Genomic DNA, 23377 nt, shown 5'->3' on the forward strand with positions numbered 1-23377 from the left:
ACGTTGGGTTAGATTCAGTAGTAAAGAAATGCACTTATTAGTGAGTCATTAACTGTTTTGATAGGTCAAAAATATTTATTACCAACTATATAGAATCATTTCTAGGGAAAATGAGATATCAGATTCCAAGGAACTGATTTATATGCATATTTCCTATGAGCCAGCCAGTTCAAGAGTAAGTTCAAGAGTAACAGTGGCAGATTTGAGCTGAAAAAGTAAAAGTCTGGAAGTCATATATCTTACTATCCCTGTTTTTCATCCTTTAGCACTGCCCGCACTGAGTTGACAGCAGCAGCATCTGCAAGATTCCAAATGGCAAAGTGAGATACAATAAATACATATATAATATGTACACACATATGTACATACATGCATAATATGTCGTAATTATAATATATCTGTCTTAACACAGAGAGATTAAGATTTGTGATGCTCACCCTTAGAAGCACCCATGCGGGTATAGAATTCCCTTGATACTGTTTCTGATGTGCTCTCATAAGGAGATTCTATGTGGAATATTCTTTGTCTTTTATAAAAAAATTATTTATTTTTTGACTGTGCTAGGTCTTCATTGCTGCCTGCAGGCTTTCTCTAATTGCTGCCAGCAAGAGCTCCTCCTCCTTGTGGTGTGCAGGCTTCTCACTGCAGGGGCTGCTTTTATCGCAGAGCACAGACTCGGGCATGCAGGCTCCAGTGGTTGTGACTCACGGGCTTAGCTGCTCCAAGACACGTGCGATCTTCCTGGACCAGGGGTAGAACCCATGTCCCCTGCGTTGGCAGGCAGACTCTTATCCACTGCACCACTGGGGAAGTCCCTATTCTTTGTCTTTTGAAATGAAGTAGAAAAAGAGACGCAAGACATGGAGTCTTCTTACTCCCAGTCTTAACATCTCAGTTACTAGCAGCCAAAGTCTTAGGAAACTATCTATCAGATTGCCCATGTCTGAAACTCTGCTGGAGTGGGTCAGGGGAAGAGAAAAACTTGTCTGGAACAAGAAGAATAATAGTAAATTTTAACTAGTAAGTAAGAGCATAACAGTGTGGACAGGAAGCAGAGGTGGCCTCAACAGAAAAGAATGGAGCTAATAGACCCAGATCTGTCCCTTAGCCTCCAGATTCAGCCACCACGTGAGGCTGATAATGCAAATCCAAGCCCATGATCACTTTGGATGGAGACTCTGACTCAGACCTGTGGTTACTTGACCGTATCTCGGGGCAGGAAAAACCAGCGTGTTTCCTACAGAACACAGACATGGTCAGGAAGTTAGGTTGGTCAAGAAAGATGGGTACCTACAAATTGAATTTGAAATAAATTCTACCCCCAAAGGCTGTTATACATTTGGTCAGGTTCAGTAGTAAAGAACTGAACTTAAATCTTGAGTCGTTACCTTTTTAAGAGGTTTAAGATACTCGTTGTTGTTTAGTTGCTGAGGCCAACTCTCTTGCAACCCCATGGACTTAATCTGCCAGACTCCTCTGTCCATGGAATTTCCCAGGCAAGAATACTGGAGTGGGTTGCTAGTTCCTTCCCTGGGGGATCTTCCTGACTCAGGGATTGAACCCTTGTCTCCTTCATTGCAGACAGATTCTTTACGGCTGAGCCATCAGCGAAACCCTATTAAATATATGTGACTTTTCATAAAGCCTCATTTCTGGGGAAATAACATACCAGGCCTCAAATAATAGATCTACACACTGGTTTTTAAAGGGTTATCTGGTTTGTAAGTTAAAGCTAATAATAATAATTAATAATTTAAGCTAATTTGAACCAAAAAGTTTAATCTGGAAAATTATTTGGCATCTGACTATGCGCCTTTTTAATCCTTCAGCACTACCTTGACTGAATTGACAGCAGGAAAACCTACCACTGATGGACCTACCACTGAAATGTGAGATAGAAACAAAGATAGATTTAAACAAAAGTATTTTTAAAAAACACATAAATGCAGAGAGAGAGCACCCAGGAGAGAGAAACAGAGGAAAGGGAAGAGAGGTTGCTATTTGAGAGGTTCATTTTTAGGAGTATTCATGATATAACAGCATCTTTGACGTTATTTCTAAATCTTTTCACTGTAGCCTGTGTAAATATCTTTCTTATCTTTAAAAAAAAATCTTGTTGGATAAAAGAGAAACAGGTCATAACAGAGATGCTTCTTAATCATCTGTTTCTCTCTCATTGTTTTGTCGCTAAGTTGTGTCGCTTTTGCGACCCCATGGACTGTGGCCTGCCAGGCTCCTCTGTCCATGGGATTTTCCGGGCAAGAATACTGCAGTGGGTAGCCTTTCCCTTCTTCAAGGATTGGAGATTGAAGCCGTATCTCCTGCGTTGGAGAGCGGATTCTTTACTACTGACCCACCAGGAAAGCCCCTTTTCTTTCTTAGGAGCAGTCAAACCCCCTAGGAAGCTATCCAAATGCCTGTGTGTGAAGCTCTACTAAAGTGGGCCAAGAAAGGAGAGAAACTTATTTTGAAGCAAGGAGAAGGTTGTACTCCTGAAGGGGCTCAGGTGTCAAGAAATGCCCATAAACTTGATCCATTCTCCCTACAGGACCAAGATTTTCATTATAATCATATAAAGCCGGTTAACAGGTTTCAAATGACTGATTAGAATGTTATTTGGGGGACAACTAGGTTTTAAATTGTAGAGTATATGTGTGTGTGTGTGAGCTCAGTTGTGTATGACTCTTTGCAACCCCATGGACTGTAGCCTGTCAGGCTACACTGTCCCTCGGGTTCTCCAGACAAGAATACTAGAGTGGGTTGCCATTTCCTTCTCCAGGGGATCTTTCTGACCCAGGGATCGAACCTGGGTCTTCTGCACTGGCAGGCAGATTCTTTACCACTGGGCCACCCGGGAAGCCCAAATTGTAGAGTAATTGTAGGTAATCTGCAGATCCCTGGGTTGGGAAGATCCCCTGGAGAAAAAAATGGCAACTCACTCCAGTATTCTTATCTGGAGAATGCCATGGACGGAGGAGCCTGGTGGTCTGTAGTCCATGGGATTGGTGCAAAGAGTCAGACAAAACCGAGTGACTAAGTCTACTATTCTTTCTGTAGTTAATTTGCATTTAAAAATAAGTCTAGGGAGACATGTAAAGTCTTACTGTGTGCATTTATGACCCTTTAGCTGTGACCAGAGCAAGGTGAAAAAAGTAACTTATCCTGAGTCCTTCAATGAAAGGTGAGATGTATATATATAGATAAGAGTAAGGGGTGGGTATTGAGATTTGTGAAATTTATTCTGAGAAGCAGCTACTGGCAATACAGAGTTAACAGGACACTTTAGCTAAGATTTTTGTTTGTTTTTTCCAGCCTCAACATGCTACTTTCTTTTGTGGATCTATTTGGGGGAAAATAAACAGGTCATAAAAGGAGTGTGCTTACTGCTGGTCTGTTTTGTTGCCCTTAGTTAGGAGCAGCCACAGCCCTGAGGAAAGTATCAGATTGCCCATGCATGGGCCAGGAGAGGACAGGAGAAGGTCTTGGTGGACAGAGAGCAGAGGGGAGCCCTTAGCAGGAAAAATATGTATCTCATAGGTCCTGAATATGTTGCTCACCTTCCAGAGCTCTGCCTCTGTGTGAGGCTGGTAACCCAAACCCACCATTGTGTTGGAGGGAGCCCCTGCCTCTGTCTCAAGGGCAGGAAAGACATCTATGATTCATGAGGGGTTACTGGACAGTGAAGGGACTTGAGAAGGCAGAAAATGATAGAACCAGTGAGATGAGTACCTACACACCAAAGGTGAATTTTGAAGCAAATTTCATCACAAAATGGCGTTACCCTTGGGGATTGGGTTCAGGAGTAAAGTACATACATTTGATGTATTAAGTTTTTCCACATGACTAGAATTTTTCATTACTGATATATAATGTTCATTTCTACAGAAAAATGAAATACCAGGTTTTAAATACCTGATTAAAGTGCTATTTTCCAGATAACTAGACTATCAATTGCAGAGTAATTATAGCTAACTTGTATTTAAAAATCTAGAAAACATATGGAGTCTTACTTTGTCCATTTTAATCCTTTAGCTCTGTCTTGTGTAATATGAGAGGCATCGATGAAAGGTGAGATACAAATGGGGGAGAGGGGAAGGAGGACAGTGGAATTCATGAAATCCAATTAGTCAGAGTCCCCATCTTAGGCAGTCTCCTGATTCCAGGAGAAAACAAGCTATCCATATGTGAAAAGCAGGTGGTGCAGGGACCCAGGTTCCAAATGGCTAAGTAACATATGTATATTAGAGCTTAATCAGTTTTTAAGTTCTAGAGCAAGTGTATCCAATTTCAGCCAAAAAAGTTAAGTCATCTGATGCTAGGTTCATTTTTAACCTTTTATATTGACCTGAATAAATTGACATCAAAGGTCTTTGACTACTCTGATATAGCTTCTCTTTCAATGACAGTGCCGTCCAAGACTGTTCAGATCATTTACCTGGGCCAGTGCTCTCTAGAGTATTAATCTCTCAGTCTATATGGAAAAAGTGAGAAAGGCAGAGATTTGTACAGACTTATAGTGACAGAGGGAGAAATACAGATTTGCAAAATTCAGTCTTGGAAGGATTCTTAGGAATACAGAATTTTCTAGACAATAATTCTACACTTCTTTCCGTAAGATTGGGTCTTCCAGTGAGCTAAGTCATGTTGACTACCCTTTAGATCTAAGGAATTCTTTTTGTCCAAGTAAATTTTTCACATCACTCTTCCACGCAGCAAGTCTCTAATGATGTATTTTTGCATTTGTTGGTGGTTGAAGTATAATAGAACAGCTGTCCAAGATTAGTGATGCTGATGAAGATATTGACTTTCTCAATCCACAACAGTAAGTCCATTTGAAGTTTGGAGGAAGGGAGCTGTTGATGGATTTCTTACCTTTTGGAAGATGGGGCTCATGCTGAGGTGAAAAGGAAAACTGTGGCAAGATGACAAAATGTTTGGGACGGAGGGTAGAGAGTATTTGAATTTGCCTATGAGTACCATGCTTGAAAAAATATTTCTACATATTCATAAGTGGAATATTCTTCTAGTTTTAAAATGTGGACATATTCTCAGTAGATACGAATTGTCCTACAAAATTTCTTAATCAAGGATTCAGAATGTTACTTACTCTTCAGTTGTGTTCCTTTCTCATTTTTGTTGAAGTGAAGTCGCTCAGTCGTGTCCGACTCTTTGTGACCCCATGGACTGTAGCCTACAAGGCTCCTCTGTCCATGGAATTTTCCAGGCAAGAGTACAGGAGTGGGTTGCCATTTGGGTATGTTCTAATTCCTAGTTTTACTGATTTTGTCTAAGAGTAAATAGGACTGACGGCAAAAGCAAATTTTTCTTGCTGATTAAGGACCTCTTCATGTCCACTGGGATTTTCTTAATTTTGACTTGTTTCTGAGTAATCTCATGAGAGTACTTCTTGTTGCACTCATCTGAAGGCATTTTTTCATCTGTACTCGACTGCAAGGACACATTTTTAAAATCTCATGTGTCTGACTCGACCTTTCCCCCAAGCTACTATGTATAAAATAAGCAACAAGGATATATTGTATAGCACAAGGAAATATAGCCATTATTTTGCAGTGACTTTAAATAGAATACAATCTATAAAATTATTAATCACTGTGCTCTACCCCTGAAAGTAATATAATGTTGTAAATTAATTATACCACAATTAAAAAATCCTATATGTCTGGACTTCAGAATTATTCATTGAGATTTTTCTTCCTCTTGGCCAGTTATTTAACCACCCACCAACTCGAATTTGTGGTGGAAAGTGAGTAGCACTAAGGAAGAAATTAACTGGTTACTGGTACAATCTGTTGGTGTCTAGACAAAGATAAAATGAAAAATAAAGGGGTGACTCATGAATACAAATAGTTCTTCAACATACCCATGCATTTCCTTTTTCTATGTCTTTTCATCATGGGCCATCAATGAAGAGTTCACTCTGCTACTTAATTAAATGATGTGTCTGCGTATTAACTATATTTTCTGCAATGAGGCTGCCTAGGACTGGGGCAAAATTTGAGAAGACTGAGCAAGACAAGCATTTCCTTCTTTTTACAAACAGAAAGTGTTAGTTTGGTTTTTAAATGACAAATGTTTCTTTATAGATTTGTGTGGCATTTGCAATAGTCCCTGTGTGAGAGACACTGGTGTTTCAGGCTAGGGGGAGGATACTAGATTTTGGAGTAAGACTTGGAATTGGTGCTTGGCTGTGGTATCTAAATGGGCTTCCCTGGTGGCTCAGTTGGTAAAGAATCCATCTGTAATACAGGAGACCCAGGTTCGATATCTGGGTTGGGAAGATCTCCTGGAGAAGGGGCAGGCAACCCACTCCAGTATTCTTGCTTGGAGAATCCCATGGACAGAGGAACCTGGTGGGCTACAGTCCATGGGGTGGCAAAGGGTCAGACATGACTGAGTGACTAACACAAACACACTTTGGCATTTCATATACGCTGGACACTTGGTGAAATATTAAGCCACTTTAAATTTTAGATCATTTATCTGTAAACTAATAATAATCTTATCTACAATATCTACTGGGTGTCATACAATAAAACTAAAAATAAAAGTAGAATCAAATGTAAATGCTTTTAAAACTCTGAAGCACCATAAATACATTTTATACTAAAAACTAAAAATAAAGCAACAAAGGTCAATTTTTAGGAAAATCAGAAAATACAGACAAGCAATAAATCCTCCCATAAATAGGCATTCTTATTTTTTAGTAGGTGCTCTTCAAGATTCTTTAGGCTTACGAATTATTTATTTATGGATATACATTGTTTAAAAATAACCTTGTTACTTAGTGATATATCATCAGTATATTTCCATACATTTGCATTTACACCATTATATATTTATTGATTTCTAAACTTGCAATCTTCCTTTTGACAGCTGTATAATAATTCACGGTAAATGTTTAAACTGTTGTTTATTTACATTGTCAGATATTTCTGGACATTTAAGCTGTTTAGGACATTTACTATTACAAAAAATGAAGACTAATTTTGAGACCAAATCTCTGTATATTTTATTTCTTTAAAAATTCTCCTTAGTGGAAATTCTATGTCAAGGGAAATGTTTGTGAGGCTATTGATTTCAATGTGCCTTTCCACACGAAGAGGCAGTGTACTCTTTTTCTCCCTTCCCACACTAGCTCAATGATCTCTTCAATGTCAATGAATGTTTGTTCTAATGCTCATTTGACATTGTTTTTGTTTATACTTATTTTCATAGAACTTTTATTTCATTGTCTTCAATCTACCTTTGCCCATTTAAAATTGGGGTGTTTATCACTGCCATTGGATAGAAAAGATAAATATATCACTTTTATATCACAAAAAGGGCAAGTAGCTTTTCCCATTTTGCCTAGATTTTCCACTCCATAGAAGTTTATAATCCTCACACAGTCAAATGTATCTATACCTTTCTTTATTATTTATGCTTTAAGTGTCAGAAAGTCTTTCTCTACCTATGATTCTAATATATTCTCCAAAATTTCATCTGTTTTGAATTCATTTTCTACATTAAAGTAAAATATCTGCCCAGAATTTCTTCTCTATTAAGTATTAAAATGTAAGAATCTACTTTTCTCCCAGGTGAGTACCTTATTATCTCAGCATCACAACTGTACCTTCTTCCATTGTCCTTGCCCTGAGTTAATGATCCTTATTGCACTTATCACCTTCTAAAAATAAAAGAATAATATGTAAGTGCTTTTAAAATGCTAAAGCACCATAAATACATTTTACACTAAAAACCAAAAATCAAACAGCAAAAGTTAATTATTTGGAAAATCAGAAAATATAGACAAGAAATAAATAGGCATTCTTAATTTTTAAAGTGAAAGTGAAGTCACTCAGTCGTGTCTGACTCTTCGCGACCCCGTGGACTGTAGCCCACCAGGCTCCTCCATCCATGGGATTCTCCAGGCAAGAATACTGGAGTGAGTTGCCACTTCCTTCTCCCGGAGATCTTCCCAACCCAGGGATCAAACCTAGGTCTCCCACGTTGCAGGCAGACGCTTTACCATCTGAGCCACCAGGGAAGCCCTAATTTTTAATAGATGCTCTTCAAGGTTCTTCAGACTTATAAATTTTTTGTTTATGGGTATGGTATCATGCTTACATTGTTTTAGAAATAATCTTATTACTTAGTGACATATCATGAATATATTTATTATATTGTCTGCATGAGACAGAATGCAAACATCCTGATGGAAGGAAATCTTTTTGACTGCTGTATCTCCAGTGCTTCCAACAGCGTCATGGCACATAGTAGGCACTCTGAGTTTGCTTGAATGAATGAACCCATTATTGAAAAAAATTTATATCTTGTTCAATGACTTTCAAATCCATCTCTATTATATTCTTTACTTTGAGTCTTTCCAGAATCTGTTTTATTTGCTTTTTCCAGCCTTTTGAGTTCAGCACACTTCACACATTATGATGTAATTTACAGAGAACAAAAACATTTTTTAAAAACCTAAGTTCCATCTTTTTCTCCTCAGCTTTTCTGATTTTGTTGTCTCAGATGACATCAACCTTTGCTCCCCAAGCTTGGGTAGGGAAGATGAGTGCTGATGGAGAAGGGAGAAATTAGAGGGAGTGGAGAGATCTTACCACTCAGCTTAGCCTCAGAGCATCCATCTGTGGCCCATTTTGCCAGTGCCCCAGTTCTGTGCAGCCTCCATCCTCTCCCTTCTCTGGTCTTGGGCACAGACTGTGAGCACTGCTTTGGGATCAAATCCTACTGGGGGTGGAACTGGGCTCTCATGTGGGAGGCTTTAGCAGGGCAAGAAACTGTTCCCCGATGGCTGCCTTGTCTGCTGTCATATGATAAAATGAAGCCTAATTGCTGCTGCTATAGAAGTGTCTCCTTCTCCTACTAACTGAAGGAGCCCGGCCTCTAGGGTGTTTCTCCTTTGAAGTGCATCTTATTAAAATTCCTTATCCCCATAGTGCACTTGCCACCCCCAATGTGAGTCTCGTTAGTGTTAACTGTCATATTCATGGGGTGGCTTGTTTCAAGAAATAAATATTACAAGAGGAGAGCTTCCCTGAAGTCCCTTATTCTATTGCTATAGAACAGGTCTGGCCATGGTTTGATGACTTGCGCAGGATGCCACAGTTTACTCATGGGAGACTGAGCTTATACCATTGCCTTCTGTTTCCATGCTATGTTGCTTTAGTTGATGACCCTGAGCTTAATCTTACTGTAAAGTTGGGGTTAGGGCTTTACAGTCAAGAGAAGTGTTGCTGAACATTCAAAATTTAGTGTTTTATTCACATATATTCTATATAGGAAAGTAAAAGAAAAAACCAGGAAGCATTCTTATGTGTCCTTGTGCTCACCTATTAAGTCGTGTCTGATTCTTTGCGACTCCATGGACTGTAGCCCCACCAGACTCCTCTGTCCATGGGATTTCCCAGGCAAGAATACTGGAGTGAGTTGCCATTTCCTTCTCCAGAGGATCTTCCTGACCCAGGGATTGAACCCGAGTCTCCTGCACTGGCAGGCAGGTTCTCTGCCACTGAGCCACCAGGGAAGGCCATGGTTACTAATAAGCATTTTGTTGGGCAATTTCTAGGTACTTTAAAAATTATATTTGTTAATATAAAGGCCTTTGTTGGTTAAATTCATACTACAAGTTAGAAATCTGATACACCTGAAAAATAATTTCCTGAAAAATAATTTCTGACATCTTATTTTTACTTCCATTTGCAGCAGCAAGATAAAGAGAATTGTGTACTTAATTATATCATCCTTCACTTTTAGGTATGTGAAACTCTAGAGATGGAGGTAATTAAGGATGTATTACATTTATTATCAATATTTTTTATGGTGAAAGATCTGGGAGGGGGAAAGGCACTTCCACTGTCAACATGTTGCTAAATAACCTTTGTGCCCCATTTAATGCAATCTAATTTATCTTGGAACTTTAACTGAAACTGAATATTAAGAATTGCGAAAAAATTGGATTTACCCAAGTCTAATAGTAATGCATTAACATGTCTTTTTTCTACCTGTAAAAGTAAAAATAATGAAATGTGCATTTCAAAATTCTATAGTTATAAGGGAAGTGTTTTAGTAAATATTCATCTAGAATTACTCTTTAATTCTGGATTCATTTTACTTAGATGGTTCATTTCTACATGATAGTAAGATTTCATATTGTGTTACAGATTCACACAATATACTTACTTCCTTTTAAAGTACTAATATTTTAATTTGCATTACAATTGTGAAGAAGTGCTTTGAAGATTATCTTCACAGGTTATACAAATAGTATAATCAACTTAGACAATGGGTTTAGCATCCATAAGAGAAAGGGTTAGGAGGTACTTTATAATTCAATCATGTATGTATTTATGGAATTGAATTCCTTCTTACATGCCCAGAACCATCCACTAACATGTAATCGACAGGCTCCTCTCTGTAATTCTCCAAGCAAGAATACTGGAGTGCGTAGCCATTCCCTTCTCCATGGCGTCTTCCCAACTCAGGGACTGATCTTGAGTCTCCTGTATGGCAGGCAGATTTCTTTACCATTGAGACACCAAGGAAGCCCATATTTGTTGGTAGTCTCACTGATGATAAGTCTTACTGGTCAAAGCGTTTTTTTTTAAGGGCTTATGTTAGCCATGCTTTCACTTGACTTTTTATTACTAAATTCTATAAAAATATAAAGATTAATGAGGTTTAATTTGTTATGAGAAATTGGTAGGAGGCTTCTGACAGTCTCAAATTTGAAGAGTTTACAAGTGGAGACATGTAATTTTAATGTAGTTTGCCTGTTTTGTCTTGGAGTGTTAGTTTGATGTGTCTATTATAAAAGGGCACAATACCATGAAGTGGTTTAGTGGAAATTTATTTTCCTAATGACTGCTTCTATTGAGTGAAAACAGAGTCATTTATTTATTTTTTGAAAATAGAAATAATGTTTTCACTTTTTAAAAATTTTTTATTTTGTGCTGGAGTATAGCTGATTAGGGCTTCCAAGGTGGCACAGGTGGTAAAGAACACGCCTGCCAAGGCAGGAGATGTAAGAGACGAAGGCTCCATCTCTGGGTCAGAAGGATCCCTCTGAAGGAGGGCATGGTAACCCGCTCAAGTATTCTTGCCTGGAGAATCCCATGGACCGAGGAGCATGGCAGGCTACAGTCTGCAGCATAGCAGAGAGTTGAACACGACTGAAGTGACTTATACACACATAGCCAATTAACAATGGTGCATTTTGTATTGGGGCATAACCAATTAACAATGTTGTGATAGTTTCAGGTGAACAGTGAAGGGACTCAGTCATACACATACATGTATTCATTTTCCCCCAAACTTCCCTCCCATCCAAGCTGCCACATAACATTGAGCAGCCTTCCCTGTGCTTACAGTAGGTCTTTGTTGGTTATGCATTTTAAACATAGCAGTGCGTATGTATCCATCCCAAACTCCCTAACTCTCCCTTTCCCCCATCCTACCTCCTCAGTTCAGTTCAGTTGCTCAGTCACGTCCAACTCTTTGAGACCCCATGGAGTGTAGCATGCCAGGCTTCCCTGTCCATCACCAACTCCCGGAACTTGCTCAAACTCATGTTCATCCAGTCAGTGATGCCACCCAGCCATCTCATCCTGTCTTCCCCTTCTCCTCCTGCCTTCAATCTTTCCCAGCATCAGGGCCTTTTCCAATGAATTGGTTCTTTGCATCAGGTGGCCAAAGTATTGGAATTTCAGCTTCAGCATCAGTCCTTCCAATGAATATTCAGGACTGATTTCATTTAGGATGGACTAGTTGGATCTCCTTGCAGTCCAAGGGACTGTCAAGAGTCTTCTCCAACACCACAGTTCAAAAGCATCAAAAGCATCCTTCCCCCTAGGCAACCATAACTTCATTCAGAGTAATTTGAGACTCTAAAGCCGAGCATTTCTCCCCACTACCGAACAGTTTAATTCAAAATAATGACACTGTGATATCAGATCATTGGTCTGAAATTAGTCTGTTGGTGTAAAAACCACTTTATCCTTATTCAGTCTGTTTGTTTGTTATAGAATATTTGCAATCCTGCTGATCTTTGTGGACATGACCCTCATCATCAAAGATGTAATTTTCCTTAGTGGCACGATACATAGTTCTTTGGAATCTCGTTCAATTTCTTTTGCTATTGCTTTATTTTTTTTAATGGATATTTCTCTTCGAGTGTTTATAGAAGGGTAAGTTTTACTAGTTTTTTAAAAAACACATAGAACTATTTTGTACTATAAGAGGCATCCCCAAGCAATTAGCAGGTCAGTGCAACCAAATAAGCCCCTCTTTGTCAAAATAAATCTCTCTGAAGCATGGAGAAACAAGAGAAACGATAGTCCAAATCCCAGTTTCTACTAGATTTTGCTTTAATATTATGGTTGCAACTGGCACTCTAGTCTCCAAACCATGTATTCTAGATGGTTCCTTTAACAGATAAAGCTAAAGGGTTTGAAGAATGGGACCAAGCAGCTAGTATGCCTACATGCATATTATTAAGAGGAATATATATATATATATATATATATATATATGTGAAGCATAAATATTGGTAGCTTCATGAAGAGTGGACTGTAAATAGAAGCTGTCATTTTCAGTCACGTCTGACTCTTTGGGACTCCATGGACTTCAGTACGCCAGGCTTCCCTGTCCTTCACTATCTCCCGGAATTTGCTCAGATTCATGGCCATTGAGTCAGTGATGCTCTCTCTCTCTCTCATCCCCTGCCACCCTCTTCTCCTTTTAGCCTTCAATCTTTCCCAGCATCAGCTGACAGTGTATTAAATACCAGGTCATAGATCACGAACAGGTCCCTACCTCAGCTGAAATAGAAACTTGTGGTAAGGTCCCCGAAGAGCTGAGGGACACACATCCCAGTACGGGGTAGTGCTCAGGAGAGAGGCAGCAACTGGCCTTCTTGGCCACTGGCTTCCTGAGAAGGTGGGAATGCAGCCTTGGAGCTGCACTGCTGTGAAGTCAGGGACTCAGTTCCCCAGCCTCACTTCACCAGAACATTTGGTCCTCTCCAGCTGAACCCTCTGCCCTCAGATCTCTGGGCTTAGGACAGTTGCCCACTCCCAGGTTACCCCCAGCCTAAAAAAGGCTACTCCAGCATTGCAAAAGGCTTTCTCTGGAGCCTCATTGCCCATGGCTGAAGGGGCCAGTTTTGGGGAGGGGGTTGCAGACACCAGAAGTTCCCCTCTGCCCAGAGGAGGCCTCACCAGCCCACTGGGATCCCACTGTGGGTACGAAGCCAGGGATAAGCCTGCTGGCCAAAGCAGTGGACATGTCTCCTTCTCACAGGCTCCTCTTGTGCCCTCTCCGCAGTCCGCTTTTCTAGAGCTGTGACATGTTCAGCTTTCATTGCCTGATAGCTCAACCCACCATCTCATCTTTCTCTGCCACCTGTTGTGCAGACAGTGCTTGCCTCTTGTTCAGGGGTTTGGTTATACCTCTTACTGTATTTACTTTGCAATATGGATGCTTTTGTCATATGTAAATCTAAAATAATGAGTATGAATATTTTTTCTCTTAGTCTGGTAAATGTACTTTCAATCATTCATTAAAGCTGAATTAAGCGGGGCGGTGGGGGGATGAGTCAAATTTATCCTCTTAAAATATCCTGATTTCTTTGGGGAAGCATCAGCTTGCATTTTTTGTTTGTTTTTATTATAGGATACGACCATATTTTTCTGATATATTTAACTCCTTAGATGCTGCCATTATTATTGTGACTCTACTGGTTGATATCGCTTATCTTTTTTATGACTTTACACTTGGTAAAATTTTCCCCAGGTAAGAAACATATGCTTTGTCTCTCAAAGTTTTTCTTTTTTAAAAACTAGTATCTGTGACTTTCATTTTATGTAATCTTTTTTTAAGCTCTAAATGTGCTGATTCTGTTCTAAATATGCTACAAAATGAAATGTTTAGATAGATTTCCACATACTTGTAAACAAAAGGATGGTGGTGTTTAGGGGCCAGCAAAGGGTAGTACCTTCCACTGAATGAAGAAGATGGTGCCTCCAAAAAAAAGAAACTGGTTACTTGCCTCTTGTCCTAACTTGAACTTCCCACTAAGTTTCCACTTGTGTGTCAACCACAGATTTCTCACATGTGAAATTTCTGGGTTTTTCCTGTAACCTAGAGAGGACTGGTTTGAGTTAATGCAAAATTTGAGTGACTTCCATGATGATTCTCTAAAAAGGAACAAATGGAACAGAAAATCAGGTGACTTGGGTAGCAGCACACAAGTAGAATTTTTGCAGTATGGTTGACATGATGTGAACCGTGAACTTCCAGATGTTCAAGCTGGTTTTAGAAAAGGCAGAGGAACCAGAGATCAAATCACCAACATCTGCTGGATCATGGAAAAAGGAAGAGAGTTCCAGAAAAACATCTATTTCTGCTTTATTGACTATGCCAAAGCCTTTGACTGTGTGGATCACAATAAACTGTGGAAAATTCTGAAAGAGATGGGAATACTGGACCACCTGACCTGCCTCTTGAGTAACCTATATGCAAGTCAGGAAGCAACAGTTAGAACTGGATATGGAATAAGACACTGGTTCCAAATAGGAAAAGGAGTACGTCCAGGCTGTATATTGTCACCCTGCTTATTTAACCTCTATGCGGAGTACATCATGAGAAATGCTGGGCTGGAAGAAGCACAAGCTGGAATCAAGATTGCCAGGGAAATATCAATAACCTCAGATATGCAGATGACACCACCCTTATGGCAGAAAGTGAAGAGGAACTAAAAAACCTCTTGATGAAAGTGAAAGAGGAGAGTGAAAAAGTTGGCTTAAAGCTCAACATTCAGAAAACGAAGATCATGGCATCTGGTCCCATCACTTCATGGGAAATAGATGGGGAAACAGTGGCTGACTTTATTTTTTGGGGTCCAAAATCACTGCAGATGGTGACTGCAGCCATGAAATTAAAAGACGCTTACTCCTTGGAAGGAAAGTTATGACCAACCTAGATAGCATATTCAAAAGAAGAGGCATTACTTTGCCAACAAAAGTCCGTCTAGTCAAGGCTATGGTTTTTCCAGTGGCCATGTATGGATGTGAGAGTTGGACTGTGAAGAAAGCTGAGCGCCGAAGAATTGATGCTTTTGAACTGTGGTGTTGGAGAAGACTCTTGAGAGTCCCTTGGACTGCAAGGAGATCCAACCAGTCCATTCTAAAAGAGATCAGTCCTGGGTGTTCATTGGAAGGACTGATGCTAAAGCTGAAACTCCAATACTTTGGCCACCTCATGAGAAGAGTTGACTCATTGGAAAAGACCCTGATGCTGGGAGGGATTGGGGGCAGGAGTAGAAGGGGATGATAGAGGATGAAATGGCTGGATGGCATCACCAACTCGATGGACATGAGTTTGAGTGAGCTCCGGGAGTTGGTGATGGACAGGGAGGCCTGGGGTGCTGCAATTCATGGGGTCGCAAAGAGTTGGACACAACTGAACTGAACTGAACTGACATAATGTAAGCTGAGATGAAGTTAGAACTGTTAGGGATCAAACAAAAATGTGTGAGAGACCAATGGCTTTTTTCTTTTTCCTCCTCTTCTTTCTACTGTGGCAGTGAGAAAAAGAAGAAAAGTGTTCTGGGATGTGGCTGTTGGGTGACTCACTAGGCTTATTCCTGAGTCAAACAGTGTACTGCTCTTTTTGCACTCTGGCATCTAAGGACTTTCATTCAGGTCCCAACAAAATTTAATATGATAAGCTTTTGGAGATTTTCTTAAAATAGCCAAAGCCAGTGTAGTCCTTAGACAGGCAATGTCAGGATCAGTGAAGAGCTTATCAGAAATACAAGAACAGTACCACCTCAGGGCCCACTCTTGACCTCCTGAATCAGTGTGTGTGCTCGAGTTAGAGAAGCACTCGCCCAGACCATCACTTCTGTGCCATCATGTCTCCTCCTGACGGTAGGAGACACACTTGGAAAGTAACTCAATCTGCTGCCTGTGTGATGCATGTTCACAGCTCTAGTGAGCCCCTTTGCTCATGGGAGTGACAGACGTGAACAGGAATTCTCTTTTGATGGGAAAAAGATGGAAAAATGCTTGTCTTAAATCCACTGAAGTTAAACCTACACATTCTGAGAGTCTATCATGTGACTTTTTCTTTAAACCAGAGTTTCCTCAACCCAGCACTATTGATATTTTGATTTTTGAATTAAAAAAAATTTTTTTTAAACTTTTGACCATGTAGGTTAGTTGTCTAACCAGGAGTTGAACCCAAGCTCCCCTGCAGTGAAAACACAGTCTTAACCACTAAACTGCCAGGGAAGTCCAAGTATTGGGAGCTGTCCTATGCATCAGTATTGACCAACATCCTTAGCCTCTACCCACTAGATGCAAGTAGCAACACCACCCCGCACCCCCACCCACAGGCGGTTGTGACAACTAGAAATGTCTCTGAACACTGCCAAATATGGCTTGGGTGGGCAGGAGGGAAGCTGGGGTGGGGTGGAGGGTGTATGTAAAATTGCCCTTGGTTAAGAAGCTGCCGCTCTAGACTTAGTCTATATTGACAAAATCCTCTGTTTCTAAAGCAAAACTGGATCTTTTAAATTTATTGTTAGGTTGAGAATTGTTTTACGACCTGTAAGACTTGTCATTCTGATAAGAGTTTTTCATCTGGCTTATCAAAAAAGACATCTTGAAATGCTGACCAGAAGGATGGTAAGTGGGCGAAATACGCTTACTTTTCAGAAAAAAATGTTTGTATTTTGGGAAATACTGTCTAGGGTGTAGATATCTATATATTGTTCTTTGCTTCTTTTTTAAAATGTTGGTTTATATATTACAAGTGAATGACTGTTATAAACTCTTAGGTTTCAGGAAACAAACGGCGGTACAAGAAGGATGGATTTGACTTAGACCTCACTTATGTTACTGGTTTGTGAAGTTTATCTGTTGATTGCCCGTATTAACACCATATTTTTCGTGTGTGTGAGTAATTATATGTTTAGTTTTTGCCCTAAGCCATGTTCTTGCAAAGCATTCTTTGTCCATGAAGACTTACGCCACTATGGCAGTGACATATTTGGAGTGTAACCCTGACAATGGAAAACTCTTAATTTTCATCTCCAATCAGGGCTACTTGGTTATAGTATAGGAAGTTGCATGGGTTTTCAGCTGAAGCCATTTGTTTGGTTTAGAATTTATTAAGTGTTAGTAGTTATCCTTGGTCTCAAGGTTTTCAGAGAAACCTCTTCTCTCGCTGGAATGCTAGCGATGAGGTCATTGCTTTTAGGTCTCAGGTTTCTGAGTCAAGGGAACACTGGGAAACATCCCAGGAGTTCCTAACGTTGTTGGAGCCCAGATCTCTCATTTTCCTTTGGTGTTTAAGAAACCAATTCCAGCCACAGGGGGTGCTCCAGACTAAAGTTATTGCTTAATTCTTCAACCATTTGAACAGACAAATCTGTTGCTTAAGTCTTGAACCATTTGAGTCTTGGAAACATTAAGTGTAATGATCAAAATAGTGAATACTTTCATATGCTATGCTGATTATCCTGAGGGTTAGTTAGCTTTTTCTTTGGTCATTCTCAATCCTGAAAATTCTTTTCTATGGAAAAGGAGTCTGATTATACGTAAATTGAGTTTTCATATGTTGTTTCACATCTATAACATTTGTAATAGTGAATGTTTTGACTTCCAGAGCGTATTATTGCCATGTCATTCCCATCTTCTGGAAAGCGGTCTTTCTACAGGAATCCCATTAAGGTAAAGGTTTTTATCTAATGGAAGCTCACATTTCTCAGCAAACATAGACTCTGGAGTCATAAGATAACCTTGGCCCAGAGACAGCAGTACTCTCCTAAAAATGTACTCTTTCAGATTAAAAAAATAATAATAATCATGGGTTGTTATCTGTTAGCTTTTGCTGTGAATTGCCTAACAATTTATGAATTTATTGTTGAATTACCCCAAAACTTCAGTGACTTCCAACAGCAAACATTGACTTAGCTTGTGATAATGTGGTTTGTAAATTTGAGTTGGGCTTAACTGGCTGGCTCTGCCAATCAGGAATTGGCTTCACTAATCTTGGCGGAGCTAACTTATGCATCTGTGGGCAGCTCCTGGGCATCTGAGGACTGGCTAGTCTAAGATGGCATACCTGGAAGCTCCATCTGGTTCTCATTCTCCAACAGGCTAGCTCAGGCTTGTTCGCATAAAGCAGTGGGAAGGACCTCGTTATTATCCAGCCAAAGAATGCCGAACCTCCAAAGGCCCAGGCGCCAAACTAGTGTAATGTGGCTTCTACCTCATTCTATTAGACAAGCCAACTACAAACCCAGTTCAGATTCAGCAGACAACAGATACCATCTCTGTTGTATCTGTGGGGAACTGTGGCCATTTTTCATGGTCTGTCATAGGGGGAAAGATGGAGAATTCTTTAACTAAAAATGTCTGTTCTTAGGTTGAGATCCTAAATTACAGTGGATACATACTGCTTCAGGTTCTATAGGTTAAATAAATTAAGTTCAAACATCAATCAAATGATGTTTACTATGAAATTCTAGTTAAAAGTAATTGTTTGAGAAGTTTTCATATGTGTGTGGATGTGTATGCACGCATGCTCAGTTGCTTCAGTCATGTCCAGCTCTTTGCAACCCCATGGAGAATAGCCCACTGGGCTCCCCTGTGCTTGGGATTCTCCAGACAAGAATACTAGAGTGGGTTGCCATGCCTTCCTCCAGGGGATCTTCTTGACCTAGGGACTGAACATGTGTCTCTGTGTTGCAGGCAGATTCTTTACCCTCTGGGCCACCTGGGAAGCCCTGTGGATGTGTACACATTAGTGTATATCCATTTGTTATATCTCAGTAAAATGTAATTATGTATGTATATGTGTGTATGTCTATATATCAGTGTACCTATATACGCATGGGTATATTTTTATACTTTGAGGCAAACAAAGATTGTAAATTGCACTAACCTTAAATGTGTATCTTGATTAAAATTATATATAGGTATGTATGCATGTAACCAACACCCCTATCAAAATGTGGAACACTTGTTGTTCTTTTTCAGTCAATACCCTGACATACTGGAGGTAATTCCTGTTCTCACTTCTGTCACAACAGATTAGTTTTACTTTTTCTTAAATTTCACATAAATGAAATCATATACTGTAGCTTTTTATGCTTACAATAAATTCTGTGAGATTTGTCCAGTATTATTGTGGGTACGGTAATATAATAGTTGTACATATAATTATATAAAGTACCATTCTTTCTAAATAGCATAACATTAATATTTATTGCTTCTGGAATATTGATTGGAAGCCCAAGCATCCAGTTTACTTACAGAAATAAGACAATTATACATTGCTTCACAAAAGCAGCCAACACATCACATTCTAAAAATTCAGAAAATTCAAAATTCTAAATACCAAGAGGTGCATCTGAAGAAATAGATATAAATTTTGCAGCCAGTAATTTTAACACAGAAGTTGTACACATCTCATGACTTTAAATCTGTGAATATGATATTCAGTCATTTAGCTCAAGTCCATCATTAAAGTAATTTATTTTTCCTGTATACTTGTGTTTCATACATTAATATTTGCATATTCTGGAATATGTTAGAAATGTATAATATTCACAAATGTGCAGAAAAGCAAGCAAAAACTGTAAACCTGCCCAGTTTGTCTGAAACAATCTCATGTCAGCTTCATAAGCATATTTCTTCTACAAAACAGTAAGCTAATGTTTGAACACTATTTCTAAGGTAAAGCACATTTTCTTACAAATAATGAAGTCTTTTTCTCACCACAAAAGTGTACAAAAATAATTTTAGTTTGAATAGATCTCTCAGAATGTGTTTAACTTCATAATTTCAACAGGCTTAAGGTTTCCAAGCATTAACAAGGATCAGATTTTAAACTACTTAGAGGAGAATCTGTCTTGAAAAATGTTACTCCTTTGTTACCAACTGGAAAAAGTATCCAATTCATATCTTATCAGTTCAGTTCAGTCGCTCAGTCATGTCTGACTCTTTGCAACCCCATGAACTGTAGCATGCCAGACCTCCCTGTCCATCACCAACTCCTGGAGCTTGCTCAAACTCATGTCCATCAGGTCGGTGATGCCATCCAACCATCTAGTTCTCTGTCATCCCCTGCCTTCAATCTTTGCTAGCATCAGCGTCTTTTCCAACGAGTCAACTCTTCGCATCAAGTGGCAAAAGTATTGGAGTTTCAGCTTCAGCGTGGTGTCTTATAGAAACAGAAAACACAGCATTTCCCCCTCAGAATAATGTGTGTAAATTATATATAATATATATTATATATACTGTATATCATAAATTATATAATATACAGTTGTATATTATATATTGATACATTAAAATAATATTTCTCTTAAAATCATATCTATTTAAATAAAATATACATTATAGTATATATTCAGTTCAGTTCTGGTGCTTAGTCGTGTCCAACTCTTTGTGACCCCATGGACTGCAGCACACCAGGCCTCCCTGTGCATCACCAACTCCCAGAGTTTACTCAAACTCATGTCCATTGAGTCAGTGAATACATCCAAGCATCTCATCCTCTGTCATACCCTTCTCCTCCCGCCTTCAGTCTTTCTCAGAATCAGGGTGTTTTTCAATGAGTGAGTTCTTTGCATCAGGTGGCCAAAGTATTGGAGTTTCAGCTTCAGCATCAGTCCTTCCAGTGAACACTCAGGACTGATCTCCTTTAGGATGGACTGGTTGGATCTCCTAAATATATGTTAACATATATAAAATTAATATATTAAATATATATCATGTTATATAGTATATAATTATGTATCACATATAAATACATATCAATTTTATGTAACATTAATATTCCATCTATAAATATTTACTACACATATAGTATACATTTCAACTCTTATAGAAACAGAAAAATATAACAGTTCCCCCTTTATAATAATATATGTATGTTTATATATGATTTATTATGTGTACTATATAATATAAAATTATAAACTTATATAATAGTTTTTATATTATATGATATAATTTTCATTTATATAATATACAAATATACATATATTCTGAATATATTAGTATATGTAATACTATCAGTATATACAAATTTATAATTTATATATTATATAATATGAAATTATATAAAATATACATAGTTCTTTGTAATGTTCTGTTATATATAATATATATCATATTTATTTTATATGCTATGCATGATCTTACATATATATATAACATATAATATGTTACACATAAATATGGGCTTCCCTGGTGGCTCAAATGGTAAAGAATCTGCCTGCAATGCAGGAGACCTCAGTTTGATCCCCAGGTTAGGAAGACTCCCTGGAGAAGGGCATGACAGTCCATTCCCGTATTCTTGCCTGGAGAATTCCATGGACAGAGGAGTCTGGCAGGATGTAGTCCATGAGGTCCCAAGGAGTTGGACATGACTGAACAGCTAACACTTATACTTTTTCACACATAAATATACATATATTATTCTAAGGGAGAAAATTTTTTATTTTTGTGTTTCTGTAAGAGATGAACATATATGTAATTTATATTATAAATAAAAATTGTATATAACTACCATGAAGCACTTTAACTCATATGGTAAATGTGATTATGGTAACTACGGTTACCATATGGTAACTACAACTGAAATATAAAAACTGCCAGAGCTGTCAGAAGACTGGAAGCTTTTTTGTATATGTATTATCTGAACACAATACTCTCCAAAAGAATTAAGGACTGTAATTATTACTTTCCAGTTTAAACACTTTAATTCTAAACTTAAAAATATCTAAAAACCAGTTGCTGATTTAACCAGATCCTTTCCCACCTTCCAAAAAGTATTTAGTAAGCAGGACCCAGTGGAGCTGATATTCATAGTTTTCTACATGAATAACCCTTTCAGAATTTATCCCATGAAGTACTTTATGACCTCCTTTTCTTGTAAAACTAAAACTCCATTTGTTTACATAAAAATTTCAAAGAATGTAAAACTAGAACTGAGTGTGGACTACTGCAAGATTCTAAGGAGTCTTGTTCCGGCGGCTCATCAGTGACTTCTGTGACTTCACAGCCATTTCCTGTGGATGATCTGAGAGGGCTTCTCCAGTTCTGCTGGTGTTGGATCCTCCTAGTTCTTCTATCTCATGACAGTTGGAATCCTACTTGTAGGGCCTCTATTTTCACTATCTGCAGAATCTTAGTCTTTTTCATCCTGAGACAGAGGAGATTCTTCTATTGATTATTTTCCACAGAAGTCTCTTCATTTATAGTTAGTTCAGTTCAGTCGCTTAGTCGCGTCCGACTCTTTGCGACCCCATGAATCGCAGCACGCCAGACCTCCCTGCCCATCACCATCTCCCAGAGTTCACTCAGACTCATGTCCATCGAGTCAGTGATGCCATCCAGCCATCTCATCCTCTGTCGTCCCCTTCTCCTCCTGCCCCCAATCCCTCCCAGCATCAGAGTCTTTTCCAATGAGTCAACTCTTTGCATGAGGTGGCCAAAGTACTGGAGTTTCAGCTTCAGCATCATTCCTTCCAAAGAAATCCCAGGGCTGATCTCCTTCAGAATGGAGTGGTTGGATCTCCTTGCAGTCCAAGGGACCCTCAAGAGTCTTCTCCAACACCACAGTTCAAATGCATCAATTCTTCGGCACTCAGCTTTCTTCACAGTCCAACTCTCACATCCATACATGACTACTGGAAAAACCATAGCCTTGACTAGACGGACCTTTGTTGGCAAAGTAATGTCTCTGCTTTTGAATATACTATCTAGGTTGGTCATAACTTTCCTTCCAAGGAGTAAGTGTCTTTTAATTTCATGGCCGCAATCACCATCTGCAGTGATTTTGGAGCCCCCCAAAAATAAAGTCTGACACTGTTTTCACTGTTTCCCCATCTATTTCCCATGAAGTGATGGGACAGTATGCCATGATCTTCGTTTTCTGAATGTTGAGCTTTAAGCCAACTTTTTTACTCTCCTCTTTCACTTTCATCAAGAGGCTTTTTAGTTCCTCTTCACTTTCTGCCATAAGAGCGATGTCATCTGCATATCTGAGGTTATTGATATTTCTCCCAGCAATCTTGATTCCAGCTTGTGCTTCATCCAGCCCAGCGTTTCTCAAGATGTACTTGAGCATAAGCAGGGTGACAATATACAGCCTTGACGTACTCCTTTTCCTATTTGGAACCAGTCTGTTATTCCACGTCCAGTTCTAACTGTTGCTTCCTGACCTGCATACAGGTTTCTCAAGAGGCAGGTCAGGTGGTCTGGTATTCCCATCTCTTTCAGAATTTTCCACAGTTTATTGTGATCCACACAGTCTAAGGATTTGGCATAGTCAATAA

At 39.0% G+C, this 23377-nt stretch overlaps 2 protein-coding genes across 2 annotated transcripts in view; one reads left to right on the forward strand and one right to left on the reverse strand.

Moving 5' to 3' along the window:
- SLC25A15 (solute carrier family 25 member 15) overlaps nt 1-23377 on the reverse strand; it is a 297070-nt gene that overhangs the window by 212989 nt on the left and 60704 nt on the right. The gene's annotated exons all lie outside the window — the stretch shown is intronic.
- The window catches only part of LOC128057739 (phosphatidylinositol 3,4,5-trisphosphate 3-phosphatase TPTE2-like), a 40892-nt gene continuing 27248 nt past the window's right edge, over nt 9734-23377 (forward strand). The window contains exons 1-6 of the mRNA XM_052650233.1: nt 9734-9777; nt 12045-12206; nt 13693-13812; nt 16610-16709; nt 16862-16925; nt 17692-17756. Coding sequence (XP_052506193.1) covers nt 12076-12206; nt 13693-13812; nt 16610-16709; nt 16862-16925; nt 17692-17756 — 480 coding nt within the window. The 5' untranslated portion in view covers nt 9734-9777; nt 12045-12075. The remainder of the gene's footprint in view (nt 9778-12044; nt 12207-13692; nt 13813-16609; nt 16710-16861; nt 16926-17691; nt 17757-23377) is intronic.

This window comes from Budorcas taxicolor, chromosome 12 (assembly GCF_023091745.1).
Source record: "Budorcas taxicolor isolate Tak-1 chromosome 12, Takin1.1, whole genome shotgun sequence".
In the NCBI taxonomy this organism is placed as follows: Eukaryota; Metazoa; Chordata; class Mammalia; order Artiodactyla; family Bovidae; genus Budorcas; species Budorcas taxicolor.